The sequence below is a fragment of the Ovis canadensis genome, chromosome 15 (assembly GCF_042477335.2).
Source record: "Ovis canadensis isolate MfBH-ARS-UI-01 breed Bighorn chromosome 15, ARS-UI_OviCan_v2, whole genome shotgun sequence".
NCBI classification, from domain to species: Eukaryota; Metazoa; Chordata; class Mammalia; order Artiodactyla; family Bovidae; genus Ovis; species Ovis canadensis.
This window is the reverse complement of record NC_091259.1, coordinates 53,915,011-53,937,605: the sequence shown is the minus strand read 5'-3', so window position 1 is coordinate 53,937,605 and position 22,595 is coordinate 53,915,011. Positions and strand designations below refer to the sequence as shown.

Genomic DNA, 22,595 nt, shown 5'->3' with positions numbered 1-22,595 from the left:
CGTATATTCATCAACCTAATAGCAATCACCAGTCACAACCTACGACAGATACACCAAAAATAAAGGCAAAGGAACCCACACAAAACACTAAGGGAAAAAAAAAAATCAAACCACAAGAAAGAGACCAAGAGAAGAAAAAGCAGTGAAGAACTACAAAAACAACCAGAAAAGTTAACAAAATGGAAATAAAGTACATACATATTGATAACCACTTTAATGTGAAACAATGAAATGCTCCAATCAAAAGACATAGGATGAATTAATGCATAAAAAATACAGACCCATCTATATTCTACCTATGAGAGACTCTTCTCACATATACATACAAAGACTGAAAGTAAAGTCATGAGGATAAAGATATTTCATGCAAATGGAAACAGAAAGCTGGTATTACAATACTCACATGAAACAAAATAGACTTTAAAACAAAGGCAGCAACAACTTAAAATGGAAGTCATTATATTGTCATAAAGAGAAGATCCAAGAGGATGCACTGTAAACCCAACATAGGAGCACCTAAATATAGAATTAAAAATGAACAGACATAAAGGAAGGAACTGACAGTAATACAATAATAGTAGGAAACTTTAGTGCCCCACTTACATCAATGTACAAATTATTCATACTGATTTATGAAAATCAGTAAATAAATATTGGCCTTAAATGATACATTTGACTTAATGAACTTAATAGATACAGAAAGAATAGTCCATCTAATACACATTCTTTTCAAGTACACATGAAATAATAGTGGCTCTGCCACTGGTGATCAACTTGGTTGATCTTTTCTTGGAGATCTCAACTTTTATTTTTGACTCTTTTATGGTCTTGTGACCTCTAGCCTCTGGTTGCTTCAAAAAGTTTACAATACTCCCCCACCCCCACCACCACCATTCTTTCACTTTAAGCCAGTCTAGTTTCATTTGTTCAGCACGTTTTTGAGATTCAACCATGATGTTGCATTTATCAATACTGTATTATTTTCTATTTTCTCCCGAGTACTATTCTGTTAAATGGGTGCTCCATAAGGATACACCAGTTTATTTCTGCATTCATCTATTGATACACAGTTGGGTTTTTTCCAAGCTTTTGACTAGCTTGAATAAAGCTGATAAAAACAGTTATAAGCTTTTGTATAAGCAAAGGCTTTAATTTCTGTTGGGTATCTAGGAATGGAAGTACTAGTTAAGTAACACATGTACTTATACTGTATTCTACATGTCCATTTAAAGTTTGGTCTCTGTTAAATAGAATTTGAAATCGGGGGAGACACGAAGATTCCAATCTGTGTCTACAAACATAATATAAGTGGCTTCAGGATATCAGACTCATGGGAATGCATTGTTTACTTCAGCTCTCAGGACCTTAATTTTAATGACTTCCTCCCAGGAAATGCTACTGTTCAAGCCCTTAGAGAATTTAGGTTCAGGTCTTTGAGACTAGTGTTTGGCAAAGATTTAGGATGGGGAAGTAAAAATCCAGTGAGAAATGCCAAATGGGATTTTGATCTTCAAATGGCAGATTTCACTGCCCTGTATTCAGCCCTTGACGCCCTCTCCACTGACTCCATTGCTTTATGCTCAGCCCAGCAGGTGAGAGTACGGAATGTGTCAAGGAGGCTGCCTCTCCTTAGACATTTTTGTGGTTTGGAAAGACTTGGCTTTTTCTCTTCAGTGCCACCTACCTTTCTCTCTCCTTCCCTTCCTTCCTCACTTCCTTTCTTCCTTTGTCTCTTTCTCTTTTTCTTCTTTTTGTGGAGGGCTTCTCTTTAACTCTCCTTACATAAAACGCAGCATAGAAATCCTGTTCCAAGATGCCTGCAGGGATCAGATTCTACACTGAAAAAAAAATTTAGGATTTTACCCTGAAATCTGTAGGATGATAATCTTCCACAATGACCTTATCTTCCGACAGCTGGAGCCTGCCACATACCCCTTGTTCTTAGCTGACTCTGTGTTCTCATCCCCTTGTACTTTTCCTATTACCGCAGGTATAAAGTTATAAGAAACCTGTTTTTTAATTTAAATTTTGAAAGTTCTTGGATCTGGAGATGAATACAACAGCTACTTGAGGACTTTTGCTACCACAAGACCCAAAACCTTGCTCTAACATCTCTGTCACAACTCATATGGAAGGTAAAGGGTTTGTCCAGTTTATAATATTTGCTTCTTCTTGAACTCAAGGACGGAAGAAAAATCTGTTGTTTTCGCAACTTTACCTACTCCCAAGCCCAGGTGAGCATGCCTTTTTTTTTTTCTTGCTGGTCATTTCTGTGGGTACCAGTGCTAATAGATATTAGTTCATTTTGTTGTTCCTAGTTGTGTGAGTAGTCATGTTTAGGTATATGAGTGTAAATATATGTAAATTTGTATATGTAAGAATATGCACATGGGATAAACGTGCACATCTTGATTTATCCAACAGATATTTATTGAAAAATATCAAGCAGTGTCAAGCAGTGTCAAGCAGTGGGGATAAAATAGCTGATGGTATTTCTCTTCAAAATAGAAAAAAACAGAGTGACTTGAAAGCAAGTATACATTATGTGATAGAAAAGATGTATTAATACTTGTCGGGATAAAACCTAGAGAAGCAGAAAAATGGAAAATAGCAACTCAGCTTAACAGAGTGCATGGAAGCTTGGGTGAAGCCATTAGAGGAGGATAATGAAGAATGATGAGGAGTTTATCTCCTTGCTCAAGCAAGAAGTAAAGTTCCCTAGAGGAAAGGGTGCAGGCAAAGGCAGAGGTTCATGTACTTTTAGGTATGGGTGTCATGGGTAAGAGTTAGCGAGCAAGGAGAGATGACCTTGCACACATCTCCCAGGCAAGCAGAGATGCTCTACAACCTGATTATACATGGGATTTAAGTCTATAAACAATGAAGAATTGTTGAATTGGTTTACTGGGAAGTTGAAAATGATAGAGTTAGCATTTTCTGAAGGTAAGTCTATTATTTGAAAGAGCAATAAAAGAGGCAGAGAAGTCATAGAGATATAATAAGTAGAAATTATGAGGTAAGAAAATTGGTTGGTGATACCAGCACTTGAGAGGAGGAGAGAGATTTGGGATATCCTACAATAAAATCAGTGACTATTTAAATTGTCCAATTGATGGAAAGGGAAAAAAGGAAGAGAAAATAACTCCAATTTTCAATCTGAAAATCTGTCTTAGTAGTTGTGCCAATGTAAGGGAAGGAAAGGAGTATTTATAGAAGAAAAAGAAAGATCGTAGTTTCAAATTTGGCTATCTTAAATTAAAGGTTAAACGAGAAAATGCATGTGAAGTAATTGGTCCATATTTGTGCATTAAGTCATGAATATTTACTATTATTCTAGATAATTAAACTATAATGTACACCAAACAATAACTGTGTATTTACAAATAATTTAATTTAATTCCTGTAATAGATACTAATATCCTTATCTTGTAGATGCAGAAACTAAAGCTTATGTGGCATAAATAACTTGCTCAATATGATCTATAGAGCTCAGAGCCAAATCAAGTTGTCTGTCCACAAGACTTATTCCATCACTGTAACATCATAATGATAATCATTACTATTGCTATTATTGCTTCTATTATATATAAAGGGAAATTGTTGGTGAGGTTCAGGAGGAAGTTTCATATTTGAATCAGAACTTTGAAAGAAAATGACTCAGTTGCTTATAGAGACTTAGAAGCCATCAACAGTTAAATGATAGCTGAAGTCAGAAGAGTAGGTGAGATCTTGCAGAGAGTGTATAGGCTCATAAAGTGAAGAAAAGAGGAAAATGCCGATACTAAATGATGGGCAAAAGAAAAGTATGATAAGGAAAAGAAAAGGAGGTGTCATTGGGAGAAAAAAGGTCTAAGAGAAGGCAAGGGAGAATACGGCTTCAAAAGTATCCATAGTTGTACATATGACTGAGTGATCATGCAAGCTAATCAAAAGCACAGTTAATATATTTGAGCATTGAAAGGTCTCTTTGAATTGTGCAAAATAGACTTGTTGGAGAGATTAAAAATATTATCTCAAGAAGTTTAGAGAGGAGAGTCAGGAGATAAAATTTCTTTGTTAGATGGAGAAACCAGTAGCACAAAAGATGAGGAAAGTAAAAGGGAAAAAAAGAGGTTATGTTGGAAAAATAGCCAGAGAAGAAATATTTGATGTTATAAGCACAAGGGAATTTCTTTATTATAGCTAAGACAACTCTTCTGCTGAGAGGAAAGGGTGGATTATTACATGGATATAAGGATGTGAAGAGGTGAGCAGTTGAACCTACTTAAGTTGACATTTCAATTTCTCTGTTATACAGTCAGAGAGAAAATCCTAAGTGGTGAGGTTGACCTTAGTTGGATTAGGGCAGAGACCTTGAGAGGAATAACATTGCCCTAGCTATGATGGGAGTATTGGAAAGACACAGGAAAAAGTAAAGAGACCAAGATTTGTGGAGGCATTGGCTGTAATAAGAAACTTCGGCATTTGTTGTGCTTTTTCTTCAACTTAACAGCTGAAATATATATGAGACAAAATCAAATTAATACAGACTTCAGATTCAGGAAATTACATACAGATTTAACAGAAACCAATGGAAAAGAGTTTCAAGGAGGAAGAGCGCCAAACAGTGCCAAAAACAGAAATGAAGAATGCACCCAAAAGGGTTGAGTGGCAAATTATGGGAGAGTTTGGAATAGTAGTTTTTCAGTAGAATCACAGAAGTAGGAATTATATTGAAAATTATTAAAAAGGAAAAATGGATGGGAACTTTCAGTCATGAATATATTTGGCAATGAAAGAGAATGATTGGAAAGTCTGGCAGCAAAATGAAGAGAAAAATTAGGCAATGGCTAGAAAGGACAATAGAACCAAAGAAAAGCTGTTTGTGTATCTGAGTCTGTGTGCATTTTAATATAAAGGATGTTTTAACATATTTGGTTATAATAAATGAAGGCAAAACCAAAATCAAATATAAGAAAAGAAATTCAAATTGTATTGTTACTTCCAAAAGACAAAAAAGAAACTTCTTGCCTTTGTTAATGATTCTTTAAAAGTAATGTTGATTTCTGGGGGAATTTGATTTTAGAAAGTGACACTTGATAATTACCTGTTAAATAAATAAAGCAACAAACGTGATTAGTTGCCTATTTCTTCATGGCTAATGGTTTTGGTATCATAATTTTTTTTTCTCATTCCAAGACCAAAAAAGAATTGTTTGTACTTTCTCTTCCATTATTTTTTGTCACTGTTTGTGTTCTACTTATCAGATTTTTTTGCATTAGAGCCTGGCATATATTATAAACTAAAATGGAGAATATATAGGTGAATTGGATATTTGTTGGTTATCTTTTTAATATCCCTTTTTCTTTGCTCAAAATTTCCTCATTTCTTTTGAGGATACATATTTTTGCAGGGAATCTGACTCTATTCCACATCAGACTTTATCTTAGTGCCTTTGATGAGAAAGCTGTTGCAAAGAAACTTTATTTTTATGATTAGATGAGAGCAAGAAATCGTGCATCCCTCATAGTTTGGATAAGGACTATATGGAAGACTATAAGGGAACATGTTGAGGGTTTGGATAGAACGTCACCTGAAGCCAGCCCTAAAATGGATTTTCAGTAATTTAAATCTATAAGTTACCTTTTTTTTTTCATTAGTATTAGTAGTGTTAGTAGTAGCATGCTCTGTTGTTCAGTCACTAAGTCAAGTCCTACTCTTTGTGATCCCATGGACTGAAGCATGCCAGGCTTCCTTGTCCTTCACTGTCTCCTGGAGTTTGCTCAAACTCATATCCATTGAGTCAGTGATGCCATCCGGCCATCTCATCCTCTGTTGCCACCTTCTCCTCTTGCTCTCAATCTTTTCCAGCATCAGGGTCTTTTCCAGTGAATCAGCTCTTTGCATCTGGTGGCCAAAGTATTGGAACTTCAGCTTCAGCATCAGTCTTTCCAATGAATATTTAGGGTTGATTCCCTTTAGGATTGACTGGTTTGATTTTGCAGTCCAAGGGACTCTCAAGAGTTTCTCCAGCACGGCAACTTGAAAGCATGCTCTAGTACCCAGCATACAAGATCCTTGACACAATAGTTAGGCTCCTATATCTCTCACAAAATCTTCTAAATTGCAAGTCTAATGCAGTATCTTAGTGTTAAAGGTAAATTTATGGTAATTGTATGGTCACCAGTGACACCAGACTCAAACTGACCTTGACGTGTGACCCAAGAAGTGTTATTTACTATCGGCAGGCACAGCTGGGACTCCCTGGCTGCAGAAGGCAGCCTATCCATATTGCCTTCATTAGGCTTCCATTACGTTCTGTATTTTCTCTCTTAGTTTAAGTCCTTGAAAGCAGAGCCTGAGAAAAGAGCATGGGTACAGACAGTTTATTTGAAAACTGATCCCAGGGATGCTTTCATGAGGGATGGTGATTAGGAGAAAAACTCTAAAAAAAGCTCTTTAGGGGAAATAATAATAACAGTAGGAGTAACAAACAATGGGGGCTTAACTATATAGAGCTCAACTTCTGAGAAGCATACAGGCTGCCTCCCAGAAATGTCTGATGCATTTATTCATCAATTCCCTTTGCCCATTGGTTAAAGGTTGCCTCTAGGATATTAACTTGCCCGTGCTTTGAACACTGTGGGAAGAATGCTGAAAGGCAGCAGGGGGGTCCCTGAGGTAAATTGCCTGTGGTGCCTGGGAAGTCAGAACTGTCCACCATGGCTAAACCTGAGATCTGAGGTGAGCTGAAGTTGTGTGTCAGGGCTGTGTAATATTCCTTTCAGAAATTCCTCTTTATCATGTGAAATATTTGTACAAGGGTCAGGATTATAGCCCATGGTCATAACTTCCTCTTTTCTTCCTTGTCCTGTTTGGATTGCTACTTAAGCCTCTTTGTAAAAACACAATGGAAAAATGCAAGAATTAATAACAATGATTTATCTGTTTGAACTCCCAAGCCATGTTTTGGGAGTATTATGGACAAATTTGACATTGACCCCAATTTTTTTAAATTTTGAAATATAAAACGTGAGCGGTTTGTATTGACAAAATAAGTTCACCTCATTCTTAGACTGCTGATTCTCACAAGTACAAAATATTTCTTGAGGTGAAAAAATGAAATCAAAACAAAGACAATACCTGTAACATATTTTCACAGTAATTTAACAATATGTAAATTACCTTGTTGTCAGGAGTTGTCAGGAAACTGTATAGACTGTTATACTCAGACTGCCAAGTGGATCAAGCAAGGAAAACTGGGTTTAAAAAGCTATATAAATTGGTGGAAATGACAATATGCATTCTAATGCTAACTGGCACATTGTAGGAAGCAGCTGGAAGCAAATAGTCCCCAAAGTACACTTGTTAACGTTACACTTGTTTATAAAGCTTGTGAAATCAAACATTCAGAATGCATCTACTCTCCTTCTGATGACAGGTAAACAGGGACAAACATCAATGGGAGAAGGAAACCAAACTTTTGTGCTTGAATTTACCTTGCTGGGACTTTCACAGGATCCAAAGATCCAAATCTTGTTGTTCTGTGTTTTCCTGATCATTTACCTTCTCTCTGTTTTTGGAAACCTGCTCATAATAATCCTTATCCAAACTGACCCTCGACTTCACACTCCCATGTACTTTTTCCTCAAAAACTTGTCCTTTGTTGATCTTTGTTTCTCTACAAGCATCGTTCCCCAGATGTTGGTCCACTTCCTTGTGAAAAAGAAAACCATTTCCTTTGCTGGGTGCTCACTACAGATAGTTGTCTTCCTCCTAGCAGGGTGTACAGAGTGTGCTCTTCTGGCAATGATGTCCTATGACCGTTATGTGGCAGTCTTCAGGCCCCTACACTATTCTACTCTCATGAACCACAGGGTTTGTGTCCAGCTGGCCATAGTGTCCTGGATCAGTGGGGCATTTGTATGTTCAGTGGACAGTGCATTTACACTCTGTCTCCCCTACCAGGGACAGAACATAATTAATCACTATTTTTGTGAACCTCCTGCACTCCTGAAGCTGGCTTCTGCAGACACCTACAATGCTGAAATGGCCCTCTTTTCAATGGGTGTGATTGTTCTCCTAGCTCCTGTCTCTCTCATCCTGGTCTCTTATTGGCATATTATCTCCACTGTGATTCGGATGCAGTCAGGGGAGGGCAGGCTCAAGGTGTTCTCTACCTGTAGCTCCCATCTCACTGTTGTGGTTCTCTACTATGGTTCTGGAATATTTGCCTACATGAGACCCAATTCCAAGACAATGAATGAAAGGGATAAGGTCATTTCTTTGTTCTATTCAGTTATGACTTCAATGTTGAACCCTATAATTTACAGCCTGAGGAACAAGGATGTGAAGGGAGCTCTGAGAAAACTGGCTGGAAGATAGTCAGCATTCAGAGGCAATGATTATTGACATTTTAAAAAATTACTTTGACTACTTTGATAGATAACAATAGCTCTACTAGCTTCATTCTTTTCTCTCCTTGCCTTGTTTACCTCAGTTGATTTTCTTCTCTACAAATATTCACTGAATGCCTACCCTATGAAAACACTATGCCCAGAATCTCAAAATATGAGTAACTTAATGCCTTTCTTAAAAAACTTGAAATTCACAAGATAACACAAGTATAACTCTTTTAAGAGGTAACTCTTTCAAAAGCTAAATAAAGAAGGAATATTTTACAAACTTTTGCACAGCAGAGGAAACCATGAACAAAATGAAAACCTATGGACTGGGAAAAATATTTGCAAATGATGGAACCAAGAACTTAATTTCCAAAACACAAACAGCTCATCCAACTCAATAACAAAAAACCAACCCAATCAAAAAATGAGCAGAAGACCGAAACAGACATTCCTCCAAAGAAGACAGTCATTGTCACTGTGTGTGTGTTCAGTCGTGTCCAACTGAGCACAACCCTATGGACTGTAGCCCACCAGGCTCCTCTGTTCATGGAATTTCCCAAGTGAGAATACTGGAGCGGGTTGCCATTTCTTACTCCAGGGGATCTTCTTGACCCGGGGATTGAACCTGCATCTCTTGCATCTCCTGCACTGGCAGGTAGATTCTTTACCACTAATGCCACCAGTCAGTTGGCCAACTGTCACCTAAAAAGACACCCAACACTGCTAGTTGCGAAATGCAAATCAAAACTATTAGAAGTCACCTCACACTGGTCAAAATGGCCATTATTAAAAAGTCTACAAATAACAAATCCTAGTGGTGGTATGGAGAAAAAGGAATCCTCCTACATTGTTGATGGAGTTGTAAATTGGTGCAGCCACTATGGAAAACTGCGTGGTCATGCCTTCTTTTTAGGAGAAAGACAATGATTAAATGGAAAATTAAACTTGGAAATTTGCATGAGCATTAAGTAAGTGAAAGTTGCTTAATCATGTCCAGTTCTTTGTGACCCCATGGACTATACAGTCCAAGGAATTCTCCAGGCCAGAATACTGGGCTGGGTAGCCATTGCCTTCTCCAGGGGATCTTCCCTACCCAGGGATTGAACCTGGGTCTCCTGCATTGCAGGCGGATTCTTTACCTGCTGAGCAACAAGAGAAGCTGCATGAACACAGGATCACAATTAAAACAAAACAAAAAAAAATTTTTTTTTTAATTTTTAAAAAATCTCATTGATCATATTATCTAACTAATGTTTTAATCTCTATAATTTTCTTAGTTAACTCACGCTGAGCTTCTTTATTAAAATGTCTGGGAGGTCTATATTCATTATATTCTAGCCACAATGACTTTCCTTTTCTTCCTCAAAAATGAAAAGTGCATTCAACCTCTAATCATTAGCACTGGAAATTCCTTGCATCTGAAATATTCTGCTAATCAGCCTTGGTGCACTTAACTTGTACTCAACATTGACAGTTCATTCTCAACAAAACTATCAGCTCTCTAGGGGCCTTCACGAAACATACAGTCTAAGACAACATGCCTTCTAGTCACTCTCTATCTCCATTATTGCTTATTTTTGTGTTTATGGGACTTCTATCTCTGAAATTATCTTTATTCATTTGGAAACATCCTGATTAAAACCAACTTGAAAGATGGAATGACAAAATTAATAAAAATCCAAGATCTGTAAAGGGAATCTGGCCATAGTGGTGTGTCATAAATATAAGGAGGAAAAGATTTAAGAAATGAGAGGTACTCAATAGTGACAATGCAAAAGGATAGTCAAAAAGAATTAGAACTGAAAGGTTGCCCATCAAAGAAGAAAAGATATTGGATAGGTGCCTGCAGGCAGTGGTTTTGTTATTCATTTTTTATCTTTTGTTGTTGGCAACAAGAATCCTCACTTATAAAATCAATATGGGATTAAATTATATGATATTTCAATTCCTTTCCAGTTCTAATATAGTATGACTAAGTCCCAAATAATTAATAATAGTATAATTCAGAAAATTAAAAAAGTATTAATATTGAATAATTATTCAATACATTATCCTTCTCTCTGATTCCCTTCAGTGTAGTAACTAGTTATTCCAGATCCTACGTCCATCATTCTCTTTTGCTCTATTTTATACAGTTTTACTGAATCCACAAATATTCCTCTAAAAAGATTTTATCTGAGTTTTTAACCTTATAAAAGTTATTCCTTTTTCTTATAAAAGTGTTCCATACTTTTTATTTAAAAAAATCCCTATTTGCAAAAACAGGGACACAGACATGCAAAAGAGACTGTGGACACAGTGGGGGAAGAAAAGGGTGGGACTAATTAAGAAAGTAGTATTGACATATATATACTATCGTGTGGGAAACAGACAACTAGTGGGAAGCCACTGTATAACACAGGGAGCCCAGCCTGGTGCTTGGTGATGACCTAGAGAGGTGGGATGAGAGCAGGGAGGGAGGCTCATATATGTATAATTATGACTAATTCACACTGTTGTACAGCAGAAACCGACACAACATAGTAAAACAATTATCTGCCAATTAAAAAAAATTATCTGAATTTTTAACCTTATAAATGAAGTACCATGATACATAATCTTTAGGGCTCTTTTTTTCACTTAATATTAAATTGCTGAATTATTTGTTTGGTTGTATGTCCTTCTGGTTCCTTTGTTTTGATTGCTGCATGATACTCTTTTGTGTGAATATTTATCTATTCCACTGTTGATGGACATAAAGCTTGTTTCCAGTTTGTTTGTTTTTTTTAATTGTGAATAATGTGCTCTTACATTTCACATGTGTAAAACCTTCTTTTGGGTATGTTTTTTTAATGAGAAAAATTAAAAAATCTTGTATTTTATTTCTTTTGTTGTACTTCTGCAATAATTTTCTTGAGCATATTCTTTTTATAATCAGAACATAAAAAATGTATTTTTCATTTGCTTAAAATTGAAAGAAAAAAGATATAACTTCAGCAGCAGAATTTTTCAGAATTTTCTGGAAAAATAAGTGACTAAAGAACGACTAAACAATGAGGAGGACCTGGCAAAAGACTGGGTGAGGGAATGGCCTGAACTGAAGCAGTGATGGATAGAGGCAGGTGCTGTATCATTCATTATCTTAGAAGCAGCTGAGTCCACTTGAACTGAGCGTAGGAATATGCACACATGTGTACTCATGAATTAATGAAAGAAAAAGGGAGAAACAAGAAACATAAAAGTATAGAAAGGTCCAATAAATCAGTGCTTTGATGCTAATTAAAGCTCAAGGAAGGAAGGCCTGATACGAACAGAAGCACTGCAAAGTTCATTTCTCTCTGGCTGATAATGGCCCAGGCTAGAGGCACAACTTGGGAGACGGGGAGTGGCAGCATTTACAGAACCCACAAGATACACTTTGTAATTTGGAAAGAGAGCTAACCAGGGGCCCTTGCTTCTTAGGTCATTCACTGATACTGTCTATTTAGTAGGACTTTGGAAACAGCCTCGGTAAATCCATGTGAGGGAAGCATAGCCCTCATGCCTCAGAGCTCATTTAGTGGGTAAAGTTTGCTGGAGTTGGAGGCCAGGAGATATGCCTGGGAGATTCATTAAAATTTTGTTTCCTGGAGCAGCATTTTCAGGGGAGGTCATGTCAGCTGAAGGGATGAGACCATGATGCCTCTCCCAGGACAGGGCCCCAGCTTACTGTCACCCCAGGGACAGTGAGGCTGGTGTATAGAATCTCCATTGGGCAGCTCCTTTTATACCTTTTTAGTCAATTTCCTTCTCATGTTTTTTCATGGCTCCCAGTAAGATAGGAATACCTGAAAATCTGAGTACCCGGGTTCAAGAATTCAGTTAGAATGATGCCAAGGCTCTGAAGGTTTTCTCACAAGGAGAATTTAGCTTGTGCGTAGAGATTTAGCTCCTTGTTTCCCCAGGATCCTGCCTAGGTTCTCATCTGCTCATTGGCATCCACTTCCACCTCCAGAGAGGACTGACAATGTGACTGGAGGTGTCTTTGACCTCTGATTTCAGTCACAGCTGTACACATGCCTACATCCTCCCCTGCCAGAAGAACCATCACCTCTTTCTTCATCTTCTTGAACATCTTCATCCCTCAAATGAATCACAGGGCAGTAGGTGTACTCAGGCAGCCGAACCCCTCCCCATCCGAGGTAAGGGCTCTTTCTTTGTTTCAAGAAAATTAAGTGGAATCTGGAAGTCTTGAGATATATAGTCAAGACCTCACTGCTCTGCTTCTTAGATTCTCAGTCCCTCAGCCATTACAACTCGTCCATTCCATTCTATACTTTAGGTACCCTTACATATACCCACAATTGATCTGTTCCACTGGCAAGACCTGGGTTCCTATACTTCCTGATGCTGGTATCCTGGTAAAAGTCTCAGTATTATCTCTAGACCTAGATTATCCTGGCCTCAGACGGTTTGACGTGTACCCATAAAAAACTGGGATCTCAAAAGAGGATAATCTAAAATCAGTTGAAGTGCCTATTCGATATACAACTGCTTGATATTAAAGTCCAATGCTACAGAAAAAGCTAATTGAAGTGAATGAATACTTTAAAGTATGCTAACAGTGATACAGAGTAATAACATAAAGATGTGATTCCAAATCTTTGACTCCATCTTCTTCATTGGCTTTTTCTGACCATTTCCTTTAAAGTACAACAATGCCCCTCTGTTAATCTCGGTTTCCATTCTCTTCCCTTGGTCTGAGGTATTCACCCGCCATCAGCAGTTTTCCAGAAAGGGGGCTCTTCCTGTGTAGGCACACTATATGTTTGCTGGCGTTTATCTTCAGATTACCATAGTGGAGACAAATTAGAGAATGGAAGGAGGGAGAGCAGGGCTCTGAATCAAGGGGAGGAAGGCAGATAGAAACGATCTTTAGTCCTAAGTATCACCACTTTACAAGTCCTGATTTTTGTTTTAAGTCCTGTCCAAATTCCTGGAGCATAAATCTGGATAAATATAACCAGTTAATTTTTTTCTTCCCTTTATTAATATATCCATTCATCTTTTTAATTCAAGGAAAGTATTCCAAGTCATATATATACTAGGAACAGTACTAAGAATTGTCTTTGAATTTGTGTTTTTGTCACTGCCAACGGGCAAAGAAGTTCTTCCAGTCACTGTTTCTTTGTTTCAACATATAGACCTGGTTTTGTGAGGCCAGAGAAAGATCTCAGACCCCAAAGAATGATGAAACTGTTTTACAAGATGATTTTCTGGTTGACTTCTTGCCTGGACTTCACTGTGGCATAAGTGCAAGAAGGATACTTGCACTTGTACTGCTTCAATGTCCTGACCTTTATAGTGCTATCTCCTCTCTCTGTAATTGCACTCTGACCCCTTTTTCCTTAGCCCGCTTATATTCATCTGCAGCCTGTAGCTTGTATAAGTGACATAGAAGTGATTATATAAAGTTTCCTTCCCTGATACTTCACTTAGATAGACTCATAGTATGTTACACTTTCCTTCGTATTTCATTGCCAGTAGATGTGTGTAGATGTTTATGTAATGGGCTTTTCACATCCATGCAATTTCCCTAGCATCAGATATAGTGCCTGGTGTATTATAAGTGCTTAGTAAATATTTATGGAGTGAATGAAAGGAACTAGATCAATTGGAAAAGCCTCCCAATTTTACGATTTTATCATCCAACTACTGAAAGGTCCCAACCCTAAGTTGACAACGTTGGTGACATAAACTGAAGAGAGAGGGGTAAGAGCAGATGATACAAAGGAAAGAGGAAACATTTGGTGGATTATTCTCTTCTTTTCCAGAGTGCCTCCTGAGTCCTCCATCCAATTATGAAAGGTCTGCTTTCATGTAGCGGAAATGAAGTAGCACTGTTCCACACACCACTTGGTCTCCTGGTCAAATCTTTCCACCAGTACTTCCACAGAGATTCAGGGCTCAGCAGAACCAGCATCTTTCCTCATACAGCTAATACTATGAGATAGAGGATCTCTTTTTTTGTTCAAGATCTTATTTTGACTTTCAAGTGATGGGATGGCTTTGGACCTTTTCTATAAATCCCCCTCTTTTATAACTCACCCCTTCTATCATGTACCCTAAACACAAATACCTTGCCATATCTTTTCAAATCTCATGCATCACCTTCATTTCTATCCTCATTCCTCCTGAGAAAACATCTTACCATTACCTGAAGATAGGCAAACATCTTTTGTACTGTTCCTGAATATGTACCTCCAAAATCTATACTATCCCAGTGATTCAGTCATGCACAGAATTCCTCTTCCCTTCTATAAAGTAGCAGTATGCTCATCAAGGATGTGAGGACAGTTCAAGAACACAAGAGACCAAGTGGTCCAAGAGCCAACAGGTTCCCTGTTGAGAAAACTGTTCAGAACAATGAGACTGGAAAATGAAGCCAGATGTCATGTCTAGGGGAGCAGAAAAAACAGAATTGGAATCCCAAGGAAATTTAAAGCAGAAAAGCAACTGAATTAAAAGCCAATGTGCAGAGTAATTTTTTTGTTGGGAAGATAGCTACGATTTTATCTATTTATACAGATATTTGCTTGGCTTCATTCTCTTGGTTATCTTATTTAAAGATGACAGGCTATGATCAAATGCTTATTTCTAATTTATATGATACTTTATAATAACTTAATGAAAAGATTCATAAATTCAGAAGCCAGAAGGCAAACCTAGCTACCAAGAGGAAAAGATATCATCTCATAGAATTCTTATTGGTAATTCCATAGTGATGTGAGACAATACAAAACTAAGATAATCTCCCTTAGAAAGACTTTCATCAAGACCCTCTGGTTCTACATAACTAAAGAAACACAGAATGGAACACTGGAACTTCACTCTGGGAAGTGGCTTCATATTGATGGGGATTCTGAATGACAGTTTGTCTCCTGAGCTGATCTGTGCTACAATCACAGTCCTGTACATGCTGGCCCTCACCAGCAATGGCTTTCTGCTCCTGGCCATCACAATGGATGCCCGGCTCCATGTGCCCATGTACCTCCTGCTCGGGCAGCTCTCTCTCATGGACCTCCTCTTCACATCTGTTGTCACTCCCAAGGCCTTCGTGGATTATCTGCTCAGTGAAAACACCATCTCCTTTGGGGGCTGTGCCTTTCAGATGTTCCTGGCACTGACCCTGGGTGGTGCAGAGGACCTCCTACTGGCCTTCATGGCCTATGACAGGTATGTGGCCATTTGTCATCCTCTGAACTACATGGTCCTCATGAGGCCGAGGGTCTGCTGGCTCATGGTGGCCACATCCTGGGTCCTGGCTTCCCTGAGTGCTCTAGGACATACCTTGTACACCATGCACTTCCCTTTCTGCATGTCCCAGGAGATCAGCCACCTGCTCTGTGAGATTCCACCTCTGTTGAAGTTGGCCTGTGCAGATACTTCCAGATATGAACTCATGGTGTATGTGACAGGTGTGACTTTCCTCTTGCTCCCGCTTTCTGCCATTGTTTCCTCCTACACACTAATTCTACTTACTGTGCTCCACATGCCCTCAAATGAAGGGAGGCGGAAAGCCCTGGTCACCTGCTCTTCCCACCTGACTATGGTCGGGATGTTCTATGGAGCGGCCACATTCATGTATGTTCTGCCCAGTTCCCTCCACAGCCCCAAGCAAGACAACATCATTTCTGTCTTCTACACAATTGTCATCCCAGCCCTGAACCCCCTCATCTACAGCCTGAGGAATAAAGAGGTGATGGGGGCTTTGAGGAGGGTCCTGGGAAAACACATACTATAGACACATCTCCTGACACAGTTACCAAGTAGATGTGGTAGTTGTTGTTCAGTCACTCACTGATGTCTGACTTTTTGTGAGCCCATGGACTGCAGCACTCCAGGCTTTCCTGTCCTTCGCCATTTCTCCCGGAGCTTGCTCAAACTCATGTCATTTGAGTAGATGCCATCCAACCATCTTGTCCTCTGTCATCCCCTTCTCCTCCCGCCTTCAATCTTTCCCAGCATCAGGGTCTTTTCTAATGAGTCAGCTCTTCGCATCAGGTGGCCAAAGAACTGGAGGTTCAACTTCAGGATAAGTCCTTCCAATGAATATTCAAGACTGATTTTCTTTAGGATGGACTGGTTGGATCTCCTTGCAATCCAAGGGACTCTCAAGAGTCTTCTCCAACACCACAGTTCAAAAGCATCAATTCTTCAGTGCTCAGCCTTCTTAATGGTTCAGCTCTCACATCCATACATGACCACTGGAAAATCCATAGATTGACTAGGCAGGCCTTTGTGGGCAAAGCAATGTGTCTCCTTTTTAAATGCTGTCTAGGTTTGTCTTAGCTTTTCTTCCAAAGAGCAATCATCTTTAAATTTCATGGCTGCAGACGTGATAAACTAAGTTTCAATTTCAATATCATATAGCAGTGATAATGGTATAGCTAATAACAGGCTGAGCAAACTCCAACAGCCTCTTAAAATCAGAGGAGGACTGCTTTCATTTGAACTGGATTCTTAGTTGTAGAGAGAAATATCTTCAGAAGACATCTTGGGCTTCTTGTCTTGTTAGGTAGATGGTTGTTCAAGCAATTAGTTGGAAAGAATAATCAATTTGTGACTGTATTTGTACAAATACTTATGTTGAATGTGTTAAAGTGAAATTGTTAGTCACTCTGTCATGTCCGACTCTTTGCAATCGCATGGACTGTAGCCCACCAGGCTCCTCTGTCAATGGGATTCACCAGGCAAGAATACTGGAGTGCACTGCCATTCCCTTCTCCTGGGGATCTTCCTGACCCAAGGATCGAACCTGAGTCTCTCACATTGCAGACGGATTCTATACCATCAGAGCCACCAGGGAAGCCCTTACGTTGAGAGTTAAAAAAGCTAAATGGGACATTTTTATATTGCCTGAAATTAAAATTATAGAAATGAATAAAATAGAATGTGGAAATTCTCAGATTTCAAATGAGGACTGGAGATACAATAGCAGTGAGAGTGATGTGATGTGTATTTGCTTGATTTTTTAAAAAAAATATATAATTTACATGCATACAGACCTGTTTTCAAACATCAGAATAATTGCATGGTAAATATATTTATATGTCTATGTCCACAGGAAAGGAAGACTATCAAATATAATTCACTCTCTATTAGCTTAGAATGAAATTTAGTCACTCAGTCGTATCTGACTCTTTGCAATCCCATGGACTGTAGCCCTCCAGGTTTCTCTGTCCATGGAATTCTCCAAGCAAGAATACTGGAGTGGGTTGCCATTCCCTTCTTCAGCAGATCTTCCCGACCCAGGGATTGAACCCAGGTCTCCCATGTTGGCAGGCAAATCCTTTACTATCTCAGCTACCAGGGAAGCATATTTATTAGTTTAGATATGCTTTATTTTTATCATTCAATGTATCAGTGTGGGAAGATTTATAACAAAAACTGGGAACTAAAATCTGTTCAGTTGAGAAGCTCCAAAAACACCTTGGCTCACATAGTTGAGATTATTTTTGAGGTAATGCTTTGTTAAAACTCAGAAAAACTCTCTTTCTTTATAAAAACTATCTTGGATTGCTTAATCTATTAAGATAAATGATAATACAAATATAATAATCTATGGAACTAATTCACGTTCATCATAAAAACAGAAAACTTGAAACTTGATAAAGAAGCCAAAATCACTTATTTTCTATTTTTTGCTTTTACATATATGTAATTTACTGAATAGTTATGTACATTTTGGTTAAAGTTCTGTTATTTCTTTGTTGTTGTTTAAAATTTGGTGAACTTCCTCCTGTGAAGAAGGAGCATTACAGTGTAGGGGAAAAGAGAGACAGTAGCAGGGAGGGAGAGAGTGTTGATTCCTTTTATCATCTGTGCATCTTTGAACACTAAATTAAATTGTTTGTTTCTCAGTTTGCTCATCTGAAAAACAGTGATATTAATAGAACTCATGATGATTTCATGATGTTTTAGGGAGTCTTGAATAAGATGATAAGGCAGTTAGACCAAAGCTTGTCAAAGTGCTTAAACCATGCTGCTGTTGCTGCTGCTAAGTCGCTTCAGTCGTGTCCGATTCTGTGCAACCCCATAGATGGCAGCCCACCAGACTCCCCCGTCCCTGGGATTCTTCAGGCAAGAACACTGGAGTGGGTTGCCATTTCCTTCTCCAATGCATGAAAGTGAAAATTGAAAGTGAAATCACTCAGTCATGTCCAACTCTTCACGACCCCATGGACTGCAGCCTACCAGGCTCCTCTGTCCATGGGATTTTCTAGGCAAGAGTACTGGAGTGGGTTGCCACTGCCTTCTCCATAAACCACGCGAACTATTACATGAATAACTAGTAAATATTCTTGATAAAACTTCATAATTAAGTTTTAAAAACTTCATATTCATAAAAAATATGATGACTACATAATGTCATCATATGAATCTGCTATAATGTATTTAGGGATTTCCTTACACTTAATTTTGTCTCTCCAAATTTTCCTACATAAGGGTATATTTTATGTTAGGTCAAATTGTAGAAGTGGAAGTAGTGGGGTGTAAGCAAAGAAACTACTTTTAAATTCTTGTTATAAACAGACAGATTGCTAACAAGTAATTTAGAAACCCTTTCCATTCTGTCATAATGTTGAGCTGGAAGTGCCTGTCTATTGTACACTTTATGGAGCTGTCTTATCATTTGAAACTTGCTTTGCTTATTTATTAAACATATCAGTGAAAATGTAACAGATGTTTTTTTTTATATTACTTATTTTGCTTCATCTAATGAGTTTTTTTTATTTGTAGCTGTTTGTAGTTCCTTACATTTCCCATTCTTTGTTCAGAAATTATTTTCAAATTTCTTTTAGATTTGCTTAATAATTTCATAAGTGACATTTGACTGTTTAATCTGCAGTTTATTTAGGTATATGATGAATGGTGAGCTTTAAGTTAATTTGTGTTTCTAAATAGCTGATTTTCTTATTAGTATTCTTAATCACCTTTCAATAGTATGTGTTTATTATTACTATTACTGTATTTATAATTGCTTGACTATATGCTGCCTTGTAAGTCTAGCAGTAGAGAATGTTTTTGCTCCTGTTCTCTAGTTCCATTGGTCAATAAAGAATCTCTGTTTCCATTTTTCCTCACCAAAATTTCCTTAGGTTTTACCATCAGTTTATTCTTCCTGATGAATTTTTGAATCATCTGCTAACTGTTCAAAAAACCACACTGGTATATTGTTGCAATTGTATTTAACTCATACATTGATTTGGAAGTGCTATCTTTTTGCAGTATTCAGTCTTAACTCCCAGGAATGTAGTATCCTATTGCCTCACCCAATATAATTTGTTTGTTATTTCCTAAAAATACCATTTCACACCTTGACTCTCTGCTTATGACTTGCATCATACATCGCAGGGAAAAGGGGAGTAGATATATAGAACTTCATCATCTTCCACTACCAGCTTGACTAGCATAGCTGCACATCGTGTTTTCATCTTTGGAAGAGCCCATCATATTCTCCAGGACAATCCATGTTGCTACAAATGACAGAATTTCACTCTTTTTAAATGGCTGAGTTATTTTTCATTGTTAAAATTTAAAAAGTGCCCGTGAGAGACCAAACACTACACTAAGTTCTCTTGAACCAAGTTCTCTTACTACTCAGAGAAATAGGTATTAGCATTATCTGCTTCTGCTCTGCAGCATCTCTTTACAGAAATATTTGCTGCAGTTTACACACTTGCTCCAGTAACCCCCATCTTAAAGAACTCTTCTTTGAAGTCATACTCTCCCCTCCAGTTCCTACTCCATTTCTCAGAACAAGTCATCTTACCAGGAACTATGGCTTTAGGGCCTAACTATACACGTAGCTTCAGGCCCTTTCCTACTATTCAGGACACCTGCCACTGTAATCAGGTCCCCTTCCACGCCATACCCGGAGTACTGAAGTTGCGCTTGTCAGCAAAGACAGGTTTGTGATTCATCGTCCGACAAAGAAAATATAGTTTGTGTATTTTATAAAGTGGTAAATGTGAACTTTAATTACCCATGATAACCAATGACCATAAAAAGGTTTTAGAGATTAAAAACTACATTCCATAGAAGATACAACAAAAAATCTACATGTCTCAGAAAAAGTTTGAACAATTTGTGGGAACTTCCAACACTGCTAACTCTACAGAATTCCATTGTCATTAATGTTTTTAGTCTTATACTCAGTGTGTGTGTTCCTACATGATTTTCTCTCTGGAACTGCACTCCTTCTAATAAGCATAAAAAATTCTGCTCATTTCCCAAAACTCCTTTTTCTACTTTCGAAAATGCTTATTGGAAAGATGTGAGGTTTAAGGGTTGAGGCAATAATTCCCTCATTTTGAATGACAACTTAAAGAGCCTATATTTTGCAATTTAATAGAATGCAAAATGAAAAGTAAAATTGGAAATGAAAATGCTTCAGTCACTATGGAAGATAATTCCTTAAAAATACACTTACCAAAAAACTGAGCAAGTTCACTAAAAGATATTGACCCAAGTGAGTAACTTTATGTTCACTTGAAAATCTGCACCTGAATGTTTGTAATGGCTTTTTACACAAACAACAAAAATCAGAAAGAACACACAGATGTCTTTGATGAATAGATAAGCAAGCTATGATACATCCATACAAGTGGACACTACTCAGCAATAAGTACGAACAGGCTTCTAATAATCAGCAGAATTTGGATAAATCTCAAATATATTATGCTAAGTGAAAGGAGCTATACTCAAGTGTCTGATACCATTCATATGACATGCTGAAAAGGCAAAAAAGAAAAATAGTAGCAGTGGTAAACAGATCAGAGAGTTGGCAGGGGACTGGTGGAGGGCAGGATATAATTACCAAAGGACACCAGAGAATTTGGGAGGTTGATACAACTTCTATATCTTGATTTTGGTGGTGGCTGTATACTATATATGGGCTTCCTTGGTACCTCAGTGGCAAAGAATCTGCCAGTGCAGGAGATGTGGGTTGATCCCTGGGTCAGGAAAAGCCCTTGGAAAAGGAAATGGCAACCCACTCTAGTATTCTTGCTTGGGAAGTCCCCTGGACAGAGAAACCTGGCAAGCTGTAGTACATGGGGTCACAAAAGAGTCAGACACAACTTAGTGACTGAACAACAAATATACATTTATTAAAACTTGCAGCACTATATACTACAAAAGGTGAATTTAACTGTATGAAAACTGTACCTTAGTAAAACTGAAAAAAATACAGGAAAAGATAATTGTAAATAAGAGGATATGAAGCTTTTAATACCCTGCTTCTACAACCTTCTTTGAGTACCATTAGAAAAAGTCCCCTGCCATATTGTTTTTTGTCAAGAGTTTAGTGTTATAGTTTTGAAATACGATTGTATTTATTCTGTCAATTAAACTTGCCAGATTATTTGCTGAGCCAATTACTGTGTTCATCATTGCTCCCTGTAATATATATACATCCCTAGGCATCACCTTCCTTCTTGATGAAATTATTATATTTGGGCATCTTTGGTGGTAAAGCCTTATAGTTTTGTTTGTAATTTTTTGTCGCTCTCTACTGATGCTTTAATCTATGCAGAAAACTCTCAGTGGGGGCAGTTATGTTCCCTCAGCACTTCTGAAGATATTTCTCTCTTGTCCTATAACTTCAGTGAGAACTCCACTATCTTCTGTCTTTATCAGTGGGAAATCTGTCTTGTTTCTTTGAGAGAATTTAAAAGATTTTCATTAACACTGATATTCTCTATATTCAGTACTGTCTGGATAACTTTTTTTATTGGCTGCTCAGTGTTTACGAAGTTGCACACTTTCTTTTCAAACGTCGCTTGTGGCATACATTATAACACCAACACACATACGTATGTACAGGACAAAACAGATTGCCAAAGGTCATGGAGGGAAGACTTGGAACTACAGACTCCACAGAGCACAGTCATGTTGAATTAAATAGTCCAGGCTAAGAAGATGATAAGTGAGGCCAGGGGGATGGAGGTGGGAAGCAATGTCCCATAGATGCCTCAAAACCCACCTTAAATTTGGGGCAGAGGACTGATTGACCACGAAAGGGTCTTTTCTTCCTGTTCATTTCAGTCGGTAATTTGGAAATGGGCTATCAGTGCCTTCCTTAGGTGACATAGAAACCCAGGGCCTCCAAGCTCATTTAGTGAGAGAAGAGTACAAGGAAACAGGGCCAGGAAACAGGCCCAAAGGGATTCATTACCATCCTGTTTC

General features: G+C 38.0%; 2 protein-coding genes across 2 annotated transcripts; both read left to right on the top strand.

Moving 5' to 3' along the window:
* Positions 1–7,422: 7,422 nt before the first annotated feature.
* LOC138420594 (olfactory receptor 2D3-like) lies at positions 7,423–8,364 on the top strand. Its single transcript, XM_069553905.1, has one exon. The coding sequence runs from the start codon at positions 7,441–7,443 to the stop codon at positions 8,362–8,364; it is 924 nt and encodes a 307-aa protein (XP_069410006.1). The 5' UTR covers positions 7,423–7,440.
* Positions 8,365–15,213: 6,849 nt separating this feature from the next.
* Positions 15,214–16,146, top strand: LOC138420534 (olfactory receptor 2AG2-like). The gene has a single exon (XM_069553770.1). It carries the CDS (start codon positions 15,214–15,216, stop codon positions 16,144–16,146), a length of 933 nt encoding a protein of 310 aa, XP_069409871.1.
* Positions 16,147–22,595: the final 6,449 nt, after the last annotated feature.

Coding starts and splice junctions, on each gene's coding strand:
- LOC138420534 (XM_069553770.1), top strand. CDS start 15,214: ATGGAACACTGGAACTTCACTCTGGGAAGTGGCTTCATATTGATGGGG.
- LOC138420594 (XM_069553905.1), top strand. CDS start 7,441: ATGGGAGAAGGAAACCAAACTTTTGTGCTTGAATTTACCTTGCTGGGA.